Genomic DNA, 21,803 nt, shown 5'->3' with positions numbered 1-21,803 from the left:
TGTAGCAATTATCATTTTTTATGGCTATTTTTTAAAAGGTGGCTAAATTGAAGAGAAGAACGAAAGACGTCACGTTTTTTATATATGCTTGTGCCATCTTTGATTTATACAATTGCTCTTTGATATTACCTAATATGTCTTTTAAAAAAAAGGTTTTCCAAATATTTCTCTCAGATGCGTGAACGCGGTAATTCTCGCGATATCGACAATACAAAATAAAACAAACATTTATTATTAGATATAATAGCGGGTCTTATAATTAAAATACAGTCAGTCCAATAAGTATTCTTTTATTCTCATATTTTCAAATATTTTCTTATGACGTTGCCAGCTTCCCGCGCTAATCTCTCGTTTCGTACTAATTTCTCGGTGATTATCGTCGGGAATAAATGATTCACGATTCCGTTTATGTTTTATGACTTTTTTATTGAATGATTCTAACCGTTATCGAGAAACAATGTTGTGTCTGTCGTACATGTTTAAAAACTGGTCTTTATTAAAATCTTTTATGCGAATGTGATCAATGATATCAGTGTGTTTCTTCTTTTTTCAATTTATTTTCAATTTATAATGCGCATTCTTCCGCGTTTTGCGAACTGCAGGTCTGTTCGTCAAGTTGCAGCTTCTGCATTTAGTTTCTTCCCTCCCCTTGGCTCGAATGTAAGCGTTTCGTATTTCGCTTGTAGTACAAGAAGCGCATCTGAAACGGACAGACCATGCGACATGGACCGATGTCAATACTCATGATGTACTTGCTGAGCGAACACCTCAGATTTGTCGAGAAATATCGTTGGAAACGTGGATCCTCTGATATGGATTTGGTAAAAAAATTCTGCGTACGTGGGAATAAACTTCCAATACACCATCATAAGTATGCAATGCGTAAATCACGTGGACATATCGATATTCCGTACGTTATGCAATTAACAGAGCCCGCGATCCGCGCAGCCGATACACCATGAGTACGATACGGTTACATGATAATATATAATATCTTGTTTCATTATTTTTCCAGGCCTTGGACAAGAAGACGACACGCGTAATCCGTAGTCGCGGATTATCTGTTTTTTTTTTTCGTAGAGCATTGTAAAATCAAATTATAGGCCTCCTAACGATAGATAAATAGGTATTGTAATCTTAGAGCCACAGAGATTTGTAGACGTCTCGTTAGATAATAATAAATTATCTTCTATTATTGCGATAAAAATTCATGCAAATTGGCATACGGTAATTTGCCTTAGCCGTCGATCTGCTAAAAAAAGGAAAAAAAAGACGTGAAAATCGTCTCTTAATAATTGCGTTATTTTTTTACCATCTACATGTTTTTCAAATTACATTGCAAATTACTGTAAGAATATAATTAAAAAATGTTGTCATTATAATCAACTTATTATCACCTTTTAGAATAAAAATGAAATGCCGTTTCTTATGTTTTCGATGATTTCTCACGAAATATCTATAAGTCTCTAGGACTCTCATAAACTAAGACGGTGTATCGTGTATAATATTTTAGGGGTATTATTAGCTAGGTATAGGTAAACATTGCCTATGTACAATCGCAACAGGGTTGCGCATACTACTTCTTGGCAATCCTAAGTAAAGCTTACAGTTTGAATAAACTTCTTTAGGTAATTATGTTTTTTTGTTTAATAAGTAAGTAATAATTCTATTAGAGAAATAACAGTACAATATTCGACTGTACTCGTTATCGTCGTTTCATCAGCCATTTACATGTTACATTCTCTAGTTTAAAGTATCCTCATACATCTCGTGTACGTTTTGGTTCTGAGAAATAATTAGGATAATCATTTTACTATTATAACTGGCCAATAAGTATCTGCCACTTTTCTTATATTATTATTCTATTTACCATATATACAAATAATATACAATAGTCGCGCTTAATACAAGTAATATTAAAATCTAAATCTCAATAATTATAGTTATATGCATAGAAACTTGACTGTGTCTAATCGTTCGCTATGTGCTAGCGTTGCACACTGGTGTGTGTGTATGTGTGTGCACGGGTACATATACACCCACACACATCTTTTATATAAAATCTGTATAATCTACACGAGTCGCTTTAAGTATATCTTCTCTTTTAATCACAAAACATACAAATGTATTATTATAACCACTACACAAGCAGGGAGGGGGGGTCTTGGGCGGTATCACTCTGGCAGTATCTCTTTTTTACATACGGATACCTGATTTACACTCTTATGAAATGTAAAATCAGTTTACCGCTGGATTGTGCAGGAAGATATACAGAATTTATTTTCGCATACTGAATTGTTGCGAATGCAATTCATTGTGTAAATAATAAGTTCAAGTATATAATTATTTCTATACATAATAAGCCTGTGCGTAATTATTCTGCAATATATATATATATATATTTCTCCCACGAAAAATTTTGATTCTTCCTCGTTATATAAAATTTGATTATATAATACAGATCATACGGTGCACGATTTCCTTAAGGCCTTGTGTAAATATTGCTATTAACTTCATGCATAATTTATATTTTTCATTATTCATTATTCAACTGATCCGGAAAACTACTTTATGGATCGTGTAATAAAAGTCTAATTGACGGCAATGATGAAAGCAGTGTACACCGCAACTCGATGATAAAAAAAAGTTTAATCGTAATGCACAGAAGTCAATCTAAAATAATAATAGTTCAAAGATATGTATTATACAGAAATTTAGTTATTTATAGCAAGTTAACTCAAAATACACATATATTGACATATATCAAAATGTGAAAATAAATTCTATATGTGCAAATATTCTGATGTATCTTCAGAGGTTGCAAATATCACTAGAAGGCATAGAAAATTTGCCATTTTCCTTCTTTTTAAATATATATATATACACATTTCGTCTAAAATAGATTGTAATTCCAAAATTGTAACTGGAAAATTATGTTAGTATGTGATAAAGGAAATTTTGTAAACAACTCGTTTTAAGTATTAAAGTTTCCGAAATGTTAAATCCACACATGCATTTTTCTTCTCTGTCACTTATTTACATATGTGCGTACAGAGAGATATCCTTGCATGGAGCTAAAATCTCTTGAAAATAATAAAATTATTAGACTTTTAAAGAGACATTATTTAAGTCAATATCATTTTCTTTATGTTTCTTTTTAATTTTATATCTGTAATTTCTATCTCGGGAGATACATCACATGTTCTTATTGAATTTCCAGTGTGAAGCCCGATATCCCCTAGTTTATTCATTTCCATCTGTTGCTACAATCTAAAGGAAAGGAACACTATATGCACAATATTCATCAATAGGCGGAAAATTTCCAACCGATGAATATCTTACTTTTATCTCGATTTAAAATTTATTTACAAAAGTAGGTCTGTACAAGTATCTTTCTGTCACGACATAGGTCTATCATAGCCTTGAATGCGAATAGACCGGTTTTCGGGTATAAAGACCTTATTGCACGAACAACTTCGAAATATTCCGAAACAATATATATAGAGATTAGCACAGCATGTTCCTTTCGAGCAAATATTCGAAAATGATTCAAACAAATCAAAGTTCATCGATTAGTATAATTTATTTTGATAGACACAAAAATAAATATATAGAAATGCGATCTTATAAGGCAAACTTAAAACAAATTAACAATGATTTTTAAATAGATATTTTCTATTGACCATCATCACGATTCATGATAACACAGCTGAATATCTATAATAATAATCATTTATATCATTAATATCATTTATATCTAATATTCAGGTATGCTGTTTTAAAATCGTTTCTGGAATATTTGCCTGGCATGTTTAACGCGCCTTCTCTATCTTTTCAAAAACATACCTTCCAATAATATTATATACACTATCGATAATGTCGTCCATGCAATAACGTCTTTACAAATAGTATGGTGTTTGCTGTATTATCGTTAAAAATTATTTCTTTAACCGTAGCCTTTTAACTCTAATTTTAATAGGAATATTATAATTATAACTAAGATTATTTGTACCATTGATTAGGTGAGAGCACCTACAGTGACCCCAGTAAAATTTAATTTTTTTTACCGCAAGCGCTCACATACAGTAGACTTTCAAATTTATTCTCCTATCAGAGACAAAAATTGAATATCTCATTCAAGTTCGTTCATTCCACAGGATTCTAAGAAACTTGCACGAAAGTATACTGTAGTCAGAAGAACGTTTGCAGCGAGACATGTTCACTCGTTCATCACTTTGTTACAAAGTGAGGGGGTCACAATTTGATTACATTTTTACGAAATAGTCACTCGCCTTTTATCTCATTTTTTTTCTTATTCAAAGAGTGCCAATATGTCGTCGTTAGAGGAAGGATTACCACTGCTAGCGCCGCTACTAGGTGGAGTGTTTAGGTCCGGAGGATCGAGATATGAGAGAAGTTCCATTGCGTCCACATTGTCTGGCAAGAGCTGTAATAGTAGATAACATATTGTTGAACAAACTTGTAAAACGCTTTACCTTAAAAAAATATTCCGGTTTGCTACAAAAGATACGACGCGATAATTTGACACGACGTGATTTACTTACATTTAACGCCTCTTGGCCAGTACCTTCCCCGTCTATAACTGCAGCGGGATCGAAATTTAAGTCCGACGGTATGTCCGTAGCGCTGTCGTTATTTATGGTTGTACTCGTATTGCCGGAGGTGTTGTGGTTTCCCGTGGATTCTTGCGACGCGGGCGGAACGCTCGGCGGCCCGCTGGCACCACCAGCTGGCGTGTGAGGGGTAGATTGCGGAGTGTGCGGCGTATGAGGGGTATGAGGCATCTGTAATGTATACAACTGTAATGTATACAACTGTAATGTATACATCATATATTTAAAACATTTGTTATCTGTAATATTTGTCATTTGTCATTTGACATTTAACATTTTGTCATTATTTTTATGTATTTCTATATTACTATTGTCCGAGCACAATCGACATTACAGCAAAACGTACCTGGTCATTGAGTGATTTCTCCATAGCGTTGAGAGGATCTAAAGAATTAACGGATTCGTTTAAGTGCGAGAGCGGACCTGTTCCACTGACGTAATCATTATTGCCGATAGTATTCGTCCCAGAGTTTATCTCGTACGTTCCACCGGACGTATTCCGATGGTTTATACTGTTATTCGGATACGTGGAAGATGTGTTGTTCATCATCGAGCCGCTCACGATACTGTTCATATCGGGCGGTATGTAAGGACTCATAGCCTGATTCATATCCCAATTGTTCATTGTTGGCATATTCATACTGCCTGGCGACATGGCCTTGGTTGTTCTTTTACAATCATTTTCTTCTTCGGATTTAATATTAGTTAAATTTTTCGCGGGTTTCCAGTTAGCGAGCGAGTCTATCGTCACTTCGTCAACTTCTGTGGTATTTAATGTATTCAAAATACCCCACATATACTGATCAACCTCTAGGCCTTCCAACTGCGCGGATTTCCTGTAAAATACGCGAAAATTTGTTTTATATTTTTTCCCCTTAATTCCAATGAATGCAAAAAAATGACAATTGACAATTTAGTTATACTTACGAGCATACTGGACACCTCCAGTTACCCCGTTCGCAGTTCATTTGCAAGTACGATTCCAAATCGAAACACTGTATGTGCTTGCATTCATGTCCTCTAGCTGGCAGTGTAATGCGTTTATGGGTAATAGGACATTTTAAGAGTACCTGCACACAACAAGATGTACATGGCTTAAAACATTATTGACATTTCGTGCTACAGAGCTATAGGATTAAAAGAGAGCTTCAAAACTTTTGTGAATTTTACCTTTAGTGCTGTTTGTTCCACTACATCTTTCTCTGATTGTATACCATTGTTCGACATCGTATTATTGAAATTTCTTTTAATTTTCGTTATACAGTGGTCTGCCGTCAACAGCCTTTTACGTAATAATCCCTGAAGTACACTTCGCACACTGGGTCGGTGAACCAATTGCAGTACAAATAGATGTGACTGTAATCGTATTACACACATAGTCTGAAGAATGCATGTAATAATAAAAAAATAAAAAATAAAGAATAAAAAATAAAAATTATTTTAAGTTTATAATTAATAAATAGATGCACATCTCTCTCTTGCGCAGATATATTCGATAAAAAATGTAAAATCTATCTGCACGAAGCAAAAACTTGTTCTTGAGCGTACCAAAGATTAGCATTGCAACGAATATCGTTTTATCTTCGAATTACGTAAACACTATCGTTTAATTATTGATATCCTCAAACTTACACAACAGCATGCGGATACGGTAATCTGTATTGTGTTCCTTCCTGCTTGACAGACGTCCTTCAAGTAGAGAGGCTTGTGAGAAGCTTTGTTGTCCCCGCGGTCGATCACAAGGGGAGTCGCGTTAACGGAGACTTGCACACTCGCCGGCCAATTCGTGTTCATCTGTCTATCTTCGTGGTGGAAACATTTTAGCTGTAGCTCCAGATCTGACCGCCAAACTAGCGTCTGATGCACCGTGGGCTTCAGTTGGAATACATGATTGCTAACAGCCAAATTGTGCTCTAGGCGGAAGGGTGGAAGAATTATACCGTCTCTTACGGGGAATGTTAGTCTCAATTCATCATCTGAAACAAACGTAGGATTGCTCAATATTGTTCAATATTGTTTTAGAGGCACAAATAAATGTTAGAAAAATGTCTGTAATCTAAAATGTCGTGCGTATCAAATTTTCCAACTTTACATCTAATAAACGCATTCCGTGGTTTGGAACTAGATAAATGGACATTGTGCATCTGATTACATGTCTTTCGTTGACATAATTTTTTGAACTCAAGACACCATTATAATTTATGTTGAAGCATGAGAGCGTGAAATCCTAAAATCGCACTTACTCTGAATGCTGACAGGCGATTTCATCTCATTGAAATTAGGCTTAATGTCCGGATTCGGACTGATGTAAGGCGGCATGCTGGTGGCGGGTGTCAACGGAGGCGTCGGATTACCGGGGATGGGACTGTGCTGATAATTCACGTTGCCCCCGTTCGTCGATCTCATCGATACCACTTCTTGCTGGTATTGACTGGTCGCCAGTGACTGGGCGGCCACGGCGGACGCGCCGTATGACGCGTTGCCGCCACCATATCCCGTGTTCGGCTGATGACCGACGAACTGGTTACCAACCGAGGTAGGTGGGACCATGCAGACACCGGGAACGCCGTTACTACCGTAGCCGTATTGGTTTGCGGCGGCCGTCTGAGACGGGGTATTGTAAGCCGGCGCCGTTTGCCTCATATTCGTCCCTCGTATCATCGCGTTGGGCCCGAAACCGGCCGCTGTAGGATTCATGCTCTGCATAGACTGATACTGTTGCTGGAAATTCGGCCTCGCTCCGGTGGGATAGGTATTCGGATAATTCGGGGCCGCCGTCATCCCGTTGAAACCCTGCTGCATAGCCGCTGGATTCTGAGCAGCGTACGGAACCTGCTGCCGCTTTTGCGCCATATGCATGGCTGGGGTCGGATAAGGCGCTAATCTCCGTGGATAGCCTTGATGCGGCTGAGCCTAGAAACACAGAGACAGAGATACACGCTACTACCGAGAAGAACAGAGACGCGCCTTTCGTCAGCCGAGATATACGCTACTGTTACAAAGCTAGAAATAATGCAAGAAGATCGATATAAAATATTTATACAGGACTGATAAATCTCGCTTATGAATTGTCTTTTAGCGAATCACGGCGGATCTGAGAGACGCAGCTAAGTACATTTAAATCGCCACGTTGGATTTTAGATAAATACCTGCATCTTGTTCATTTGCATGTTGTTGGGTCCCATCATGTTGTTCATGGCTACGTTACCCATGTTGCTCATGGAGTTCATGGGTGTCATTCCGTTCATAGCATTCATACCGCTCATACCGTTCATACCGTTCATACCGTTCATTCCTCCCATTGTCATGGGATTCATCGAGTTCATGCCAGTCATACTGTTCATCGAATTCATGGAATTCATAGTGTGCATCGGGCTCATCGTGCCCATGCTGTTAAAATTGTTCATCCCGACTGGCCCCATTCCTGCCATTGGTCCTCTTTGGCCGTACCCCGCGTTGTACGTTTGGTGGGGTATTCCATGTTGGCTCTGCATCTAATAATAACGTGAGCATTCATTCAGAAATTCATAAAATTCCAAAGAAGTAAAAATAATTTATGAGACACCGAGTATTGTGTGATACGTGAATTTTGAGATACGTAAATTATGCCGTAAACTAACAATTATGACAAGAACATCATTTAAAATAAAAAATTTAATCATTGTCTTAACGCGTGAATTTTTTCTCTTCATATATCTTCGTTATTTACCTTTAGGTGTTTTTACGACGCGAAGAGAAAGACGACGATGGAAAAACATCCACACGTCAAGGACCGTATCATTTTACCAATTTACCAATTCGCCTTGCTCAATTATTCCGGATAGCACACTCTGATAACGGTCTATGTAACGTATGAATCAGAATTCCCTCTAGTCGCGGCGCGGCATTGCTAACGTGAGAGCTAGCCAAACATTTACCTGATTGAATTGCGAGGGGATGTCCTGGCGGTCCTGCATGGCCACCACGCTGGCAGTGGCGGTGGCCGTAGCGGAGGCAGCTGCTACCATCGCCGCGACACGAAGTGGCGAACCACCCCTTCCGTTCTGGGGTGGCACTGTGCTATGATAGCCGGATGATAACGGCTGCACCCCGACGCCAATCGCCGCCGTTGCTGATAGCGTTGCTGCACCACCACCGCCTCTCCCCCCGGGAGGAAGAAAAAGCTCTGTCTACGATCAGCCTTCACGAGGTAGATGCGAACGCGCGGCTTATTGGCGCACTGAAAACAGAAAGCGTGACTCATCTTTAACCCTCCGTGAGATAAAATTATCTTTTTGGAGAATCGCGGCGCGCGGCGATGCTCGGCGGCGATGATCGTTATAGAAATAACTGTGCGTTAGAGAGAAACTGCGGAGTTGGCGTATATCGGACGAGTGGCGAAGTGTGACGCAAGCGTATAAAACGCGTACGCCATTCGACTCTATTTGAGTCCTTTTCGGAACGGTTAATAGCGATAAATGCGGTCATTTCAATTATAAACTCAACGTATAAATAATTATAACGGCAAAAAGAGAGAGAAAAAGAGAGACATTAGAGCTCTAATGTGTGCGCTAACATTAGAGCCAATCACCTTAATGTTGAAAATAAATATTGGATTTTCACTCGTCAAGTTTTTCCAGAGAAAAGGGGACAAAAACTTAATTGACAAGTGAAAACCGCTACAGTCACATTTCAAGCTTGATATAATGACTCCAGACACGTGTGTGATATTTATATGCCATGAATTCCATAGAGAGATAGACAACGTTTTCCTCGTGAAATGTGAGATGCACACGAGCCAAAAATTTATATCTTTTCCATATGTCTTATGCAAGAGAATATATAAATCTCTTGCATAATACACGATGCGAAAGAAGGGGACAAAACATTTAAAATGATAATGAATAAGAGCGGCATTACAACTTTGCACATCGATCCATTTAATCGTGTATATTGATAAGAAAAACCTGTTGAGATTAGTCCGTTCAATATTTAAGTAACGTAATAACTTGCAGACTAATAGTTAACGTATCACCTCAGATAATTTGAAACGATCGGGCTTACAACGTTATAATGCGCAATGGACGATAATACGTCGTCAATCATCCTGGCGAGAGTTAATTCGGTTTAAATGGCAGTGTGAACTTTTGCATTTGCGACAGAAACGTGGTTACCCATTCGCCAAGTCAAGATCATACTCGTGCAATCGATTCCCGTTAGGAACGAATAGATTTATGCCAATCGATACAGTCTGTGTTTGGCGCATTGCAACGGATCTTTATTTCATAATCTCTGCGACGTAGTAATAACATACGCCGGAATCATTCACGATATACTTGAATAATTCGAGAAGGTCATATTTCCTACTTGGCATCGCCCTGCGCAAATAAATTTAAGCCAGTGATTAGTTGTACAATAAGAATTGAAGATTTTCAGGGAAACGAGGGAAACTCCGCGATTAGCTTCCAGATCCAAAAAAATTTAATAATAACATATATTCAAGTGCGTTGAAAACTCATTTTATAATACTTCTAGAACACGTTAGAGTGAGATGAATAGAGGAGATACCGATTGATTTTTCATAATTTAATAAGTGACTCTATTATAGATACGCACACATATAATTAAAGAGTATTAAAGACCTTTCTTTATATTTTCAGAGAAACACTCGTAAATGTTTTTAAAGATACTTTTTAAACATAAGCCAATCGAGCAATCCTAAAAACAATAAATTTTTTCTATTTGCGTAACAAATAGAGAACGATTAAACAATATTTCATTTTATTTTTATTTCTTCGCTTCAGATTAACTTCCACGTGGCGAGTGGCTTGTTTAGCGACAAGCTTATCGAACATCTCCTAATTCATCGCGGCCTCGATCGCGGACGACAATTTATTCGAAATGAACAAGATTATCGATACGTGTCTCTTTGAAGGTGGCCGTCTACGGTGTCTACCCCGAAAGAGCGAGGCGAGCGGTACCGAACCCCGGCCGTGTTCCCAGCTGGCCGCGACGCCGCGGCGCGTAGCCCCCATTGCTTTTCTGTGGGAAATGCACGTGCTCGCTATTCACACACCGCGCCGCGCCGCGCCGAGCCGAGCCGAGTGCCGAGTAGCGCGCGTACATAATACGTGCCTTACCCCCGCGCGCGCGCGCGCGCGCGCGCACGTTGCCGCAGAACGCATATACGGCCGTGCGAGAACCCGGCGGGAAGCGGAGCTCTTCCGCCGATGTACGATTTCCGATGGGCCCTCGAACCTCGAACGTTACGCCGCAGGACACTCCCGCAAGGGAATTTTTTGCCGCCGTAACGAGGCTGAGGACACGAGTAAGGCCTTCGTATTCGGCATATACGTCTCAAACCGCGAGGTGTATCCGAGAATTCACGGAATCGTAGAATTTTGCAGAAATCTAAGTTTGTTTCTGTCAAACGGACAATTTTTTGTTTTGTTTTGTTTTTGTTAACGCTAACAAATGAGTTCCGGAAGAACAATTATTGAGAGAAACAGATACTTCGAATTTACGATCTTCGTAATCGCTGGATATATCGAGGAAGTATATTCTTTTTACATCGCGAGACAAATAATTTGAAGAAAAATTCAACTTGTGATTTAAAAAATAGTTGAAGAAAGAAATAATAAAGTTCGCTCTTTCACCCTCTCTAGGACATTCCGCGCGCGGAGAAACCTGCCTAGAACCCTCCAATTGAAGGGTATAATGGATCAATAACATAAGTTATGCAGGTTGCATGTCGAAACGGATGCAAGTTTTTATGAGGCTTTCTCTTGCACGAGGCATGTTATCAAATCTATCTTCAGAAAAGGACGAAGATGTATCGGAGACTTAAACGCGCAGCTTCGTGAATACGAATCTTTTTTATTGCTACAAGGTGCTAATCTTTCGAACCGTGACAGAGGAATTACTGGCCGTACCAGAAACTGTCGGATGCAACAGCTTGTGCGGCGCAATCGTAAATGTTGCCGGTCGAGACGAGCGCATGAAGGAGCACGCGTGCGGCATGTAAGCATGTGTCCTCGCGATATCGGATTACCACGTGCGTACGGCGAGTTTTGCGCGTGCTCGCAGGCACGGCCTGCCGTAATACCGGCTTTGCGCAAAAGCAGAAACGCGTCACCGCGTCCTTATCCGACGTTACCCCGATTCTCCGTTGCGTAAACTTTCACGTGGTTACGACGTATCGATCAACGCTTACGCACCGTGTTTACGCATAACATCCTAAAAAATCACCAAAATAATGTCCTCTCGACCGCAGATAATGGAGAACGAGCTAAGAAAAATGACTGTCATTTTTAATCGCGTAAGACGCTGCCAAATTATTCAACGTCGAAAAAAATTGGACGTGATAAATGGCCTCGGATACATGCCTTGTAAATAAGAAAAAAAATCTTTACACTGTTTTCCAGTTAGTTCGAACTGAAATTTTATTTTAAAAGAAATCCAATGTTCTAATTTTAATTGTTAACATATTTGTTATTAAAATAGAAAATTCATAAGTGATAGTGACTTTTGAAAGCCTTTTCTAGGACCAGCTTTTCGTTATTGATTTTAAATTCGTTATAAAAACTGACGATTGACGACATTCGGAAGTTCCGGGATGCCTTCGTGTTTACTATCACATTAAATTTTACAACAGCAACTTTTTAACTTTTATTTAATATTTGTAATAAATAAAATATGTTAAATTTAGCACTATTGAAAATACTCGAAGATATTATATATATAATTCGTATTATATTATTTAAATATTTCTTGTTTCCATCCGCACAACAATGTTGAATGGGATTGGAAAGCAAGTCGGATTTTAAATCGAGATCTCGTCCACGATCACGCGCTTCTACTCCGCTTGAACTTGGTATACTACCGCTGTTAGTCGCCCGAAAGTAGTTTCTTACGCTTGTCAGTTATTATACTTTCTCTGGAGTATGGTTTTTAACTTTAACTTGATATATATTTGCTGAATATGAGCAATCTACTTAATACGCTCTCCTGATTAATTGAGTCAAGGCAAGTTTCTCTGCGAGCTTTAAAGTTTAAATCAAAAGCATTAGTTAAAAGTCCCAATTACAATTTTGATGGTGCCAAGCTGTATTTTGAATAGACGTAGTGTATGAGAACAATGTGAGAACAATTCTCTCGAAATGCTCGACTGACTCGATAAGATTAATCTTTGTGATAATGGAGCGCCTGGATAAATTCGTACACATATACTTGGATGAATAAAGCTCACCCCGTTCCTTCCGAGGTCGCGAACAAATCAGTGCTTATTTTGTAGTTCGGGACAAGACTTTATCTGTACTTGACGATTATTAGTGGAGTGCTCAACAAGTATCGGTATCTCGAGTACACTTAATCGAATCTTTCGGGTGTTCGCGCACCTAATGGGTTTCGTGCTGTCGATCTCGCCGGCAGATCTAATCGCATCTATTTCATCAACTTTTACGAGCACCGCAAATCAGGTGCCCCGACAGGTCCGCACGTTTTACAGGCAACACAGACCGGCAATTTATTTTACCTCCGCGTTCGAGCGTGAACAGTAAATAATCGATGCGCGCAATGAGACGCGTAGAGCTGAAGAAAATCGATAAAATCGATGCAAACGAGGTAAATACGCAGATCCAGATACATCTGTCGACTGTTTACAATGCAATTTTTTCGTTGACCGCCCGCAGGCTTAAGAGAGATCTCTCTTTTTTTTTCTTCCTTCCTCTCTGTCTCTCTTTCGTCAGATTGGTAGAGAAGGTCTTCTGCAACAAGCGCTGTCCTCGAGACGCGATTATGACGCTCGGACAAAAACAAATTTAATAGCCTTTCCGTTGTATTCAATACGGCGGGTACGGGAGCACGAATACGCGCGTATGTGCCGTCTGAGCTACGAGGGGCGAGAATCGGGGACGTTCAACAGCCCAGGAAAATGTTGGGGAGACCGATCCGATCGATTAACACGTGCGCTTTAAATGTTTGGGAGCTACAAAGCGATCGCAGCCTCGATGATTACAGACGATGTTGCTAACGAGGCTCGTAGAACTAAACGAAAATAATTTCGGCGCGTTTTTTTTTTGTTGCTTGTTGGCGCTGATAATCAATATTAGCAACGGAAATCGCTCGTGTATCTTTAACGCTTTATATAAAAAGATATTTATTTTTGCAATATGATATTAATCAAATGAATAAATATAATTTAAAAAGATTTATAAATTAAATTGAAAACCGAATTTTTATTTTCAGAAAACGAATGAAGTTTCGTCAACGTTAGATTTTCGTTCGTAATTCCTCGTTGACAAATCGTTTAAATTATTATGGAAACTTTATACATCATGCTCCAACAAGCGTGTTACATTACCGGCCATTATTCTCCCGTATCTTCGTATAACGTTTTCGATTACGAAATAATTTCCATCCAATCTACGTGTCTAGTGTATAATATTCCGTTTGTCACCCGAGCGTGTTCGACGTTTATCCTCCCCAATCTGCCAACCAAGCGCGGGGCGCGCAGCGCACGTGTTTTTTTTTTGTGCGTGTAATGTATATACGCACACACACACACACGTGTACACGCACATACACACACAACATCCAGATATAGCGCGCACAGAGAGGGAGCGATTCGGAGGTTGACGTCATCCACGTCCCACCCCCTTTAAATTCATGCTGAATCCGACTACGAGCGACCGACCGACCCAGCCTCTGCCTTTTCCCTTCGTTTCTCTTTTCCCTTCCCGTCGCTACGTTCCGTTCTGTCCGCTCACCACCGCCCCCCGTCATTCGATGGTAGGAGAAAGAGTGAGAAAGAGAGAGAGAGAGAGAGAGAGAGAGAAAAGGGGTGGAGGGAAACCCCCTCTGTAGATCCCGCAACGGGTTTCTATTCTCGGATGTCAATATTTCGTCAACTAGAGCCCACTCGGCGCGCAACAAAAGACTCCACCGGGTACAGCCGTTGCTGTAGCGTGTGAGAAAGAACGAGGAGCATGTATGCGTTTTAGAAGAGGATGCACACGACGAGAGAGAGAGAGAGAGAGAGAGAGAGAGAGAGAGAGAGAGAGAGAGAGAGAGAGAGAGAGAGAGAGAGAGAAAGAGAGAGCGGAGGAAGCGCGCGCGCGGACCGTGGGGATCGAAGTGCCAGGATTGCGCAAAGGGCGAGGCATTTCGGCTACGTGGTTGGGGTGTAATTTTGTCGGAGCTTTTAACAGATATCTTCGAATTCTGGCTGAAATAGAAAAAACACCGAGAGAAACGCCGAAAAAAATGACAGAAGTGAAAATAACGCATAACGAGGCAGACCCGTCGCGATTGAACGAAATGGAAATTTTGATTGCGGATTTTTTCCCGCTTTTTTTCACTGCCTGCATTCTTAACGATAAAGTCCTCTACGCTTTTCACGTTGTACGAGCACTACATAGATATTTCGAATCGCGGACTGGAATTTCGACGTTTCGAATTTCTGACTTACAGTCACAATGTGTTTTGAAACGTCTTTCACGTGCACGCGTATCGATCGTGCGATCGTTACGATCGATTCCAAGAACGCGCGTAAATCGCGGTGTTTCGCGCGTGCCATTGGATTCCTGAGCGGATCGATTTTCCCTAGCGCATAATTGTCATCCCGATATCGAGGAAATGATTGGAATTTTCCACACCGGGTCGCTCGGGGTGTCTCGAATTTTTACCCATCGACGATTTTCGAGCATCCCGACGTGACGCGCTTTGACACGGCGACGAAGGCGAGTAATATCGCGCCGGGGGGAATCCTTGTACGAGATAAATAAAACGGGCCTCTCTCTCTCTCACGGTCGCCGCCGACACATAATAGCCGCGTTCTCCTCGGCCGCGCTCGCGCCCGCGTATGAACTCGGCTTTAAGGTGAGCGAGTGCGCGACCAGCGTCGTCTTTGAAACATCGAGAACCTGAGGCGACAAAAAAGCGATAAAATGCTGTCTGACACTGATAATTTCGTACAACATATGCTACGTTCGTACTAAGGCTCATCTGTATTTTACGCTTAGGGACGCAGGTGCGTCTGTATAAAGAATATTATTAGGTTCAGTAATCTAAAACGACGCGGAAGAGCCTACATCCTGTAAGGATAAAATACACGTTTGCGAGAATGGTTATTAAAACAACGGTGCACGTGTGCGATGACGGATGTATTACATTTAATACTAATTTAATGGACAAATATGGTAATTGATGTATAGCGATTATTGAATATTAATTGGATGGAAATCAATACTGATCGATCACTGATTATAGGATAATCAAAATCACTCGTCAAACACGCGTAATTTCTGCTAATGCCTCTATTTGATGCGCAACCATATTTCCAAGTAGTATAACCGTTCGATGCAGATACGTGCCGAGGTAGCACAAAGAAAGCATTGTCGCGAAAGCGACTTTCACATGACGGAGGGTCCCGGAGGAGGATCCACGGGGCCCCGGGGCCCCTTCGCACGGTTTGCTCGCGCTGGAAGACGGTACTGAGCACGAAAGAGAGGGAGGTCGGGTCGGAACGAGGGGGAGGGGGAGTACTACAAACGAACGGCGGATGCCGATCGCAACACTTTGCTAAAATCAGGACAACGACGAGGAGGAGGAAGCGGAGAAGGAGGATGAGAAACGGGGATCCGAGAGAGGGACGGAGACGGAGACGGAGACGGAGACGGAGACGGAGACGAGACGAGACGAGACGAGACCGTTGAGACATCGAGCCCGCGACACGTAAACAGGAGCGAGCGCCCGAGGTCGACTCACGGCGAGAATCGTGGGAGGATTCCCTTCGTTTCTCGCTCTTTCTCTCTCTCTCTCTCTCTCTCTCTCTCTCTCTCTCTCTCTCTCTCTCTCTCTCTCTCTCTCTCTCTCTCTCTCTCTCTCTCTCTCTCTCTCTCTCTCTCTCCTTTTCTCTTTTCTTTCTTTTTTTCTTCTTTTTTCCCTCTGTCCGTCTGCAGTGTGGGTGGGATTAGAGAGACGGGGGCGCTGTAGGAAGAGGGGTGGACAAACGGTGGGAGAGGGCTTTGATCTCGGCAGCTGCTGCATCGCATCGTTATTTTCGGGCGGATCGCCGAGACAAAAAACATTTTTGCGGGACGCCTATCTCCTTTGTGGTCCGACGACGTTTACCTGAAGCTGAACATCGACGTATCTCTCTCATCTCCCGGAACGTGTCTCGGTGCCGCGTTTCCCATTAGGCTCTCCGCCGACGAGATCGCGGACGGCGGTGTCGCGATGTAGACCACGAGAATTGAAACTCTCAAATGGAAGGATTCTTTTGAATTTTCAGTACTGGGAAAACCGATATATTCAACCATTCATAGAATTTCCAATAATGGTAACTTTTTGAAATACCCGAAAGTTTATATTATTAAATATATTCTATTATTGAAAATATATGTAACATAGTTTGCCTCTGTTTCATAAAATGGTTGAAATAATTTATACATGATTTTTTTTGGTCAAAATTGCAACAATTGATTAGAAATACCAATTAGAAAAATATAGTCTAAAGTATAAAATTGTATTTAAATATAAATATAAATAATGCATTTACATAAAATAATATATTAATAATATAATGAAATATATTTTATATATTAATATACAAGTAATTATAATAATAGAGAAACAGAAGAATCCTGTGTGTAGAATGTCTGGGATGCCTATACCTCAGGAATGTAGAAATATCATAATGTGAATACAAGGGAGACCAGCCCCGCACTTCGAAATAGCGATCGGAAAAGAGAAATATCATCATCCTGTGTATCGTCAAACTAGGCGTGAAAATCGCGATGCGATGTGGACACAGATCGTTACGCGTGTGTAGGTGCATTGAGGTGGACTTAATAGGCCATGGCTTTAAACGACCTCGATATAACATCTATCATCCTCGAAGCTAGTGCAGATACGTGTCGCTATATAAAGTGTGCCTAATTTTAAAAAATTGGTTGGCTACTTTGTATACAATTATTGAGATTGATTCTGCAGGTCATTATTAATATATCGCAATTAAATCGACAAATTCTACCGGTTAGCTCGCCTACATCTCGCGTTCTCGGCTCCGTTTCTAAGCCGCAAACAACACACATTGGTCACTGGCAAAATATTACAACTAGTAACTAAATCAAGGATTGAATGTCACGTGACGGCGATTTTAATAGCTTTAATAGCTTTCAAATGACGATGAGAATCGTAAAAGGTATGACTTGAGAGGACTTAACTTTATTCCAACAATTCGGGTCACTGCGTATACGCGAATGTTATCTAATGAGCTCTGTCATTGTTATTATAAATACTTTTTCCGTGGATACCCTCGACGACGTCGATTCTAACGGGTTATGTCGGCATTGTGTCGACGCAGCTTTTCGACCGCTCTAGGTAGGTCAAAACCTTCGAAGCATTACGCGAAGAGCGCGCACTCGTAATCGGGTTAGCGGCGCATCTGGTGCGAGACCAGCGCGAGCCAGTACAGGACGAGACATAATGAAAATTGGCGGAATTTTGAATTTCAACGCCGTTTCAACGCCTATTGTCCTATATCGATCGAACGTGCATGCGAACGTAAACATGTAGAACGGGCCAAATAGGAAAAATTGTAAATACTGTCGCTTTTTCTTGATAGCTGTATGCTGTATCACAACTCATGTTGTAAGCCACGCAACGGATATCGGTGATTATCTTGCTTATTTTCTAAGATCTGGCGCGAATCAAAGTGCCCGAAAAAGTTAGAGTTAAGTATATCTATATCGTTGCTCCAAAAATAATTTTTAAAAAATAATGATAAAGAAATAACGACGCTTGATAAAGAATTCGAATAACAAAGAATAATCGCAGAGACTAACGAAGGATTTTGAAAGTATTATTCCACTTTCGTGGGTAGGCCCAAGGACTCGGAGCACCGACGCTTTTTAAGTTGTGCAATCTGGAGAGATGCTATTTCATGTATATCTGCGGCTATTTTTGATGATAGTAACTCCTGCTCGGAATGCTCATATCGGGGATATCTTAGCAACGATCGTGCAAAAGTGAACAGCGCTTTCGGAATATCCGAACATCGGAAACGGATATCTTCAGGGATATCATATCGAAAATCGTTATTCGAGTTAATCGTTAATCCAAGTAAGGCTTAAGTTCAACGAATGCGCGCCCTGTAAACGCGACGTCTATGTGTTGTTAGCGCAGATCGATATACACGTATGTATACATTGTCCTCCACGGAGTATATCGCAATATATTGCCTAGCCCCTATCCCGTTCTCGATCGACGACGACGAGTATTCCCTATATACCTCCGTCGCCGAACCTCGCGCCATGAGAAGATTCTGTCATTCGCAACAAATACTCGTGGCATTTCGAGGTGGCGAGGATGAATTTTTCCCGTTGACTCGCTCGAAAAGGTCGCACGACAGAGCGCCTTGAATGTGAGTATCCTCCATCGTCCATTGCATGTGTACGTACGTATGCGTGCGGGTGTACGTGTGTGTATACGTACACGCTTTATTTGCGCATTTGTCATACAAGAGTACACGGATCTCCCGGATTGCCAGGCGTGTATCAGTGACGGAACAGCGTCTTCGCATAATTAATTTATCGTTTCAATCGCGTGCATCAGCCGTCAGGTCGATACGCAGATGCATCGATGGCACAATCGGTGGCCTTTAATAGCTATGCGCTTTCCATCACTGCGCTGAGAAAATTTATGCCGGGCGGAAAGTCGCAAGAAATTTTTGCAGGATGTTACAACCTACGCTACGTGATGGTGCATAATGCGGCGTGTGTGCGCGACGCGTTGCTCTTATCAGTAAATAATCAAAGATGCGGGAGTATAAATGGAATACGCACATTGCCGTTTTATTTCCCGAAATTTTCGTCATGAGACTCTGCTGATTAAAATTAACGGTCATGTATTGTCATTGTGGAGTAACTAGTAGTATATTGCCTCGAGAAATGGAAAAAAATCTTGTGCAGATTTTCAGCGTAAATGCGTGTTTTTAAATCGCAATTTCATGACTTCCTCACTTACAATTAGTTTTACATCTTTAAGAACGTTTAATTATAGATATCAATCAGAATTAACACTAATATCGCAAGCTGCTTGAAGAGGTTTTCACACTTATGTTATTTTAATTGTGTTTTATATTATTAATTTAACAAATTACCGTTTCACGTTTACATCTACGATGAGTTGCACAAAGAGACTGAGAGTTGCAGGAAGGGGGGAGCTCAAGTTTCATTACTTTATTACCGCAGAAGAAATACCTTTCCCTATATCTTCCTTGACACGATCGAAATTCTTCACAGTAACACGTGCGACCCAGAAGGCCATAACCGTGTAAAAGCGGAAATAACATCTGTTTGTAACAGATAGGAGAAGCCAAAACTTACCAAACGCAACCGCAAACTTAAAACGCACCGTGACTTCCTTCCTTTCCATCCTACAAGAAGCGAGAACGTAACTCTTGTGTATATAAATATTTATATATATAAAAGTTACGTTCTCGCTACATATACACATACAAACAAAAATGCATATGTTACATATATAAAATCTATTAGATATTATTTAATAAATATTATACTTAATTATCCAATTTTCTAGTTAGATAATATTATATATTTAATGTTATCTATTATCTAAAATATTAATAAACAGTCAATTATAAATTATAAGCTTGTAACTGCACTCCGTTTATATTTAACGATCATCTACTCATTCTACTCACATTTTAGCGAATCATAATCCAATGTACAACAGGATAAATGTGATAAAATCGTCGGCGGGGAAACGCTTTGAAATGTCTTCGTTTCTAACAAAACTGGTGCTGGTTATTCATAATGAAGCGAATGGGGGAACAAACAGATTATACAACGGCATCATGTCAACCTTATATAAGGATCACAGTCCGATTCTGTGACAATACTATCAGTATCCAATAATTATGACTAGCAGACTGACACGATGACGCGGTAAAATGTAGAACACGTTGCGTTGCACGCGTTCCACGATGTTTATCATGCTCTCGGCGCAAGATCTTTTACGACGACGCAAATTAAATGAGCTAATTTTCCTTCACGATTGATTAAGTCGCAGATGGAAGCCGTCAATTTTGAAACATCGAAGTGTTTTAAAGCACCAAAGGGACGTCTTATCGCGTGCATTATCGATAAAAAGTATCACGTTACTACCATACAACACGATCGTCGCGTTTTTATATGACATGTCGCCAAAACGTTAGGACGTGATGTCGGGAGTACGCTCGCGTGCTTTATCTGCATCTGATTGTGAGACGAGCGTTTCGCTTCATTAACCTTCGAAACCTAGCGGCGATTACATCGAAAGTTTCATGAAAAACTTCCGGCATCTCTCGTACGAGAACGTGTCCCCGCGAAATCGCGGAAGATCTGCGAAGAATTCGTTTCGCGTGTTTTAAACCGATTCCGAGTCAAAATATGATATCTTCATCATCTGCATTTGGCACGATTATGTCGATAAGCGCGCGTACGTTCGACATATCTCGACACTGTTTTTTTTTTTACCGTTGAAAATATCGAGTAGGACGGAAGAAGTTTATCTGCGATTCAACCGTGGCGTAACATCCTCGCCCGAAACCTCCGTTTCTTTTGTCTGCTGCATATATGTATGTACGAATATGTATGAAACGTGTCGAAATCCGCCACGTATGCCTCAAGGTTGAAATTGCCGTCGCCGGCGTCGCGCGTGGAAATACGCGCGCGTGTGCCCGCGGCATTATATATGCAAGGAAGAAAAAGACTTCTCTGATAATAATTAATGCACATGTCTCCGACAATTAATCCGCGATACTGAAAATGTTCATACACGAGAAAGCACCGCGACAATTCGTACTTCGAGAGATATATCAACGCGATACACCTGACTTTTTGAATAGACTTTCCAATTCGCGAGGATAACGAAATAAAAAGAATTTTAGTTAATTAAATCGACGTCCGTAGAGGATCAAAATCCCGTTCCTCGCTCAGCGGATCGGATCTCATTCTAAAACGCGTGTAAAGTCCGCGATTTAATTGAAGAAACGGCCGATATGGAAAATTAGAAAGTTACAACGATAATAATAATCTGTCAAGCTTTCGCTGGAGAAAAATAGGTCTCAGCCTCATTGAGGGATCGGTGGCTGGTATCGCGACAGTTCGACAGACATCTCGCGTG

The 21,803-nt window shown here is 40.6% G+C and overlaps 1 protein-coding gene across 2 annotated transcripts in view; it reads right to left on the bottom strand.

Moving 5' to 3' along the window:
- Window positions 1-276: 276 nt before the first annotated feature.
- The window catches only part of Tna (Zinc finger MIZ domain-containing protein tonalli), a 36,773-nt gene continuing 15,246 nt past the window's right edge, over window positions 277-21,803 (bottom strand). Inside the window, exons 2-10 of one of the 2 annotated variants that reach the window (XM_071718580.1) lie at window positions 8,552-8,853; window positions 7,784-8,128; window positions 6,878-7,547; window positions 6,267-6,610; window positions 5,805-5,990; window positions 5,562-5,728; window positions 4,981-5,470; window positions 4,566-4,805; window positions 277-4,447 (exon numbers count right to left, since the gene is read on the bottom strand). In XM_071718580.1, the coding sequence (XP_071574681.1) occupies window positions 4,313-4,447; window positions 4,566-4,805; window positions 4,981-5,470; window positions 5,562-5,728; window positions 5,805-5,990; window positions 6,267-6,610; window positions 6,878-7,547; window positions 7,784-8,128; window positions 8,552-8,641 (2,667 nt within the window). In that variant the 5' untranslated portion in view covers window positions 8,642-8,853 and the 3' untranslated portion in view covers window positions 277-4,312. The remainder of the gene's footprint in view (window positions 4,448-4,565; window positions 4,806-4,980; window positions 5,471-5,561; window positions 5,729-5,804; window positions 5,991-6,266; window positions 6,611-6,877; window positions 7,548-7,783; window positions 8,129-8,551; window positions 8,854-21,803) is intronic. The other variant, XM_071718581.1, reaches the window with a different exon arrangement.

Source organism: Temnothorax nylanderi, unplaced genomic scaffold (assembly GCF_030848795.1).
Source record: "Temnothorax nylanderi isolate EJ_2023f unplaced genomic scaffold, tnyl_v1.0 TNYL_tig0260_pilon, whole genome shotgun sequence".
Lineage (NCBI taxonomy): Eukaryota > Metazoa > Arthropoda > Insecta > Hymenoptera > Formicidae > Temnothorax > Temnothorax nylanderi.
This window is presented reverse-complemented; position numbering and strand designations above follow the sequence as displayed.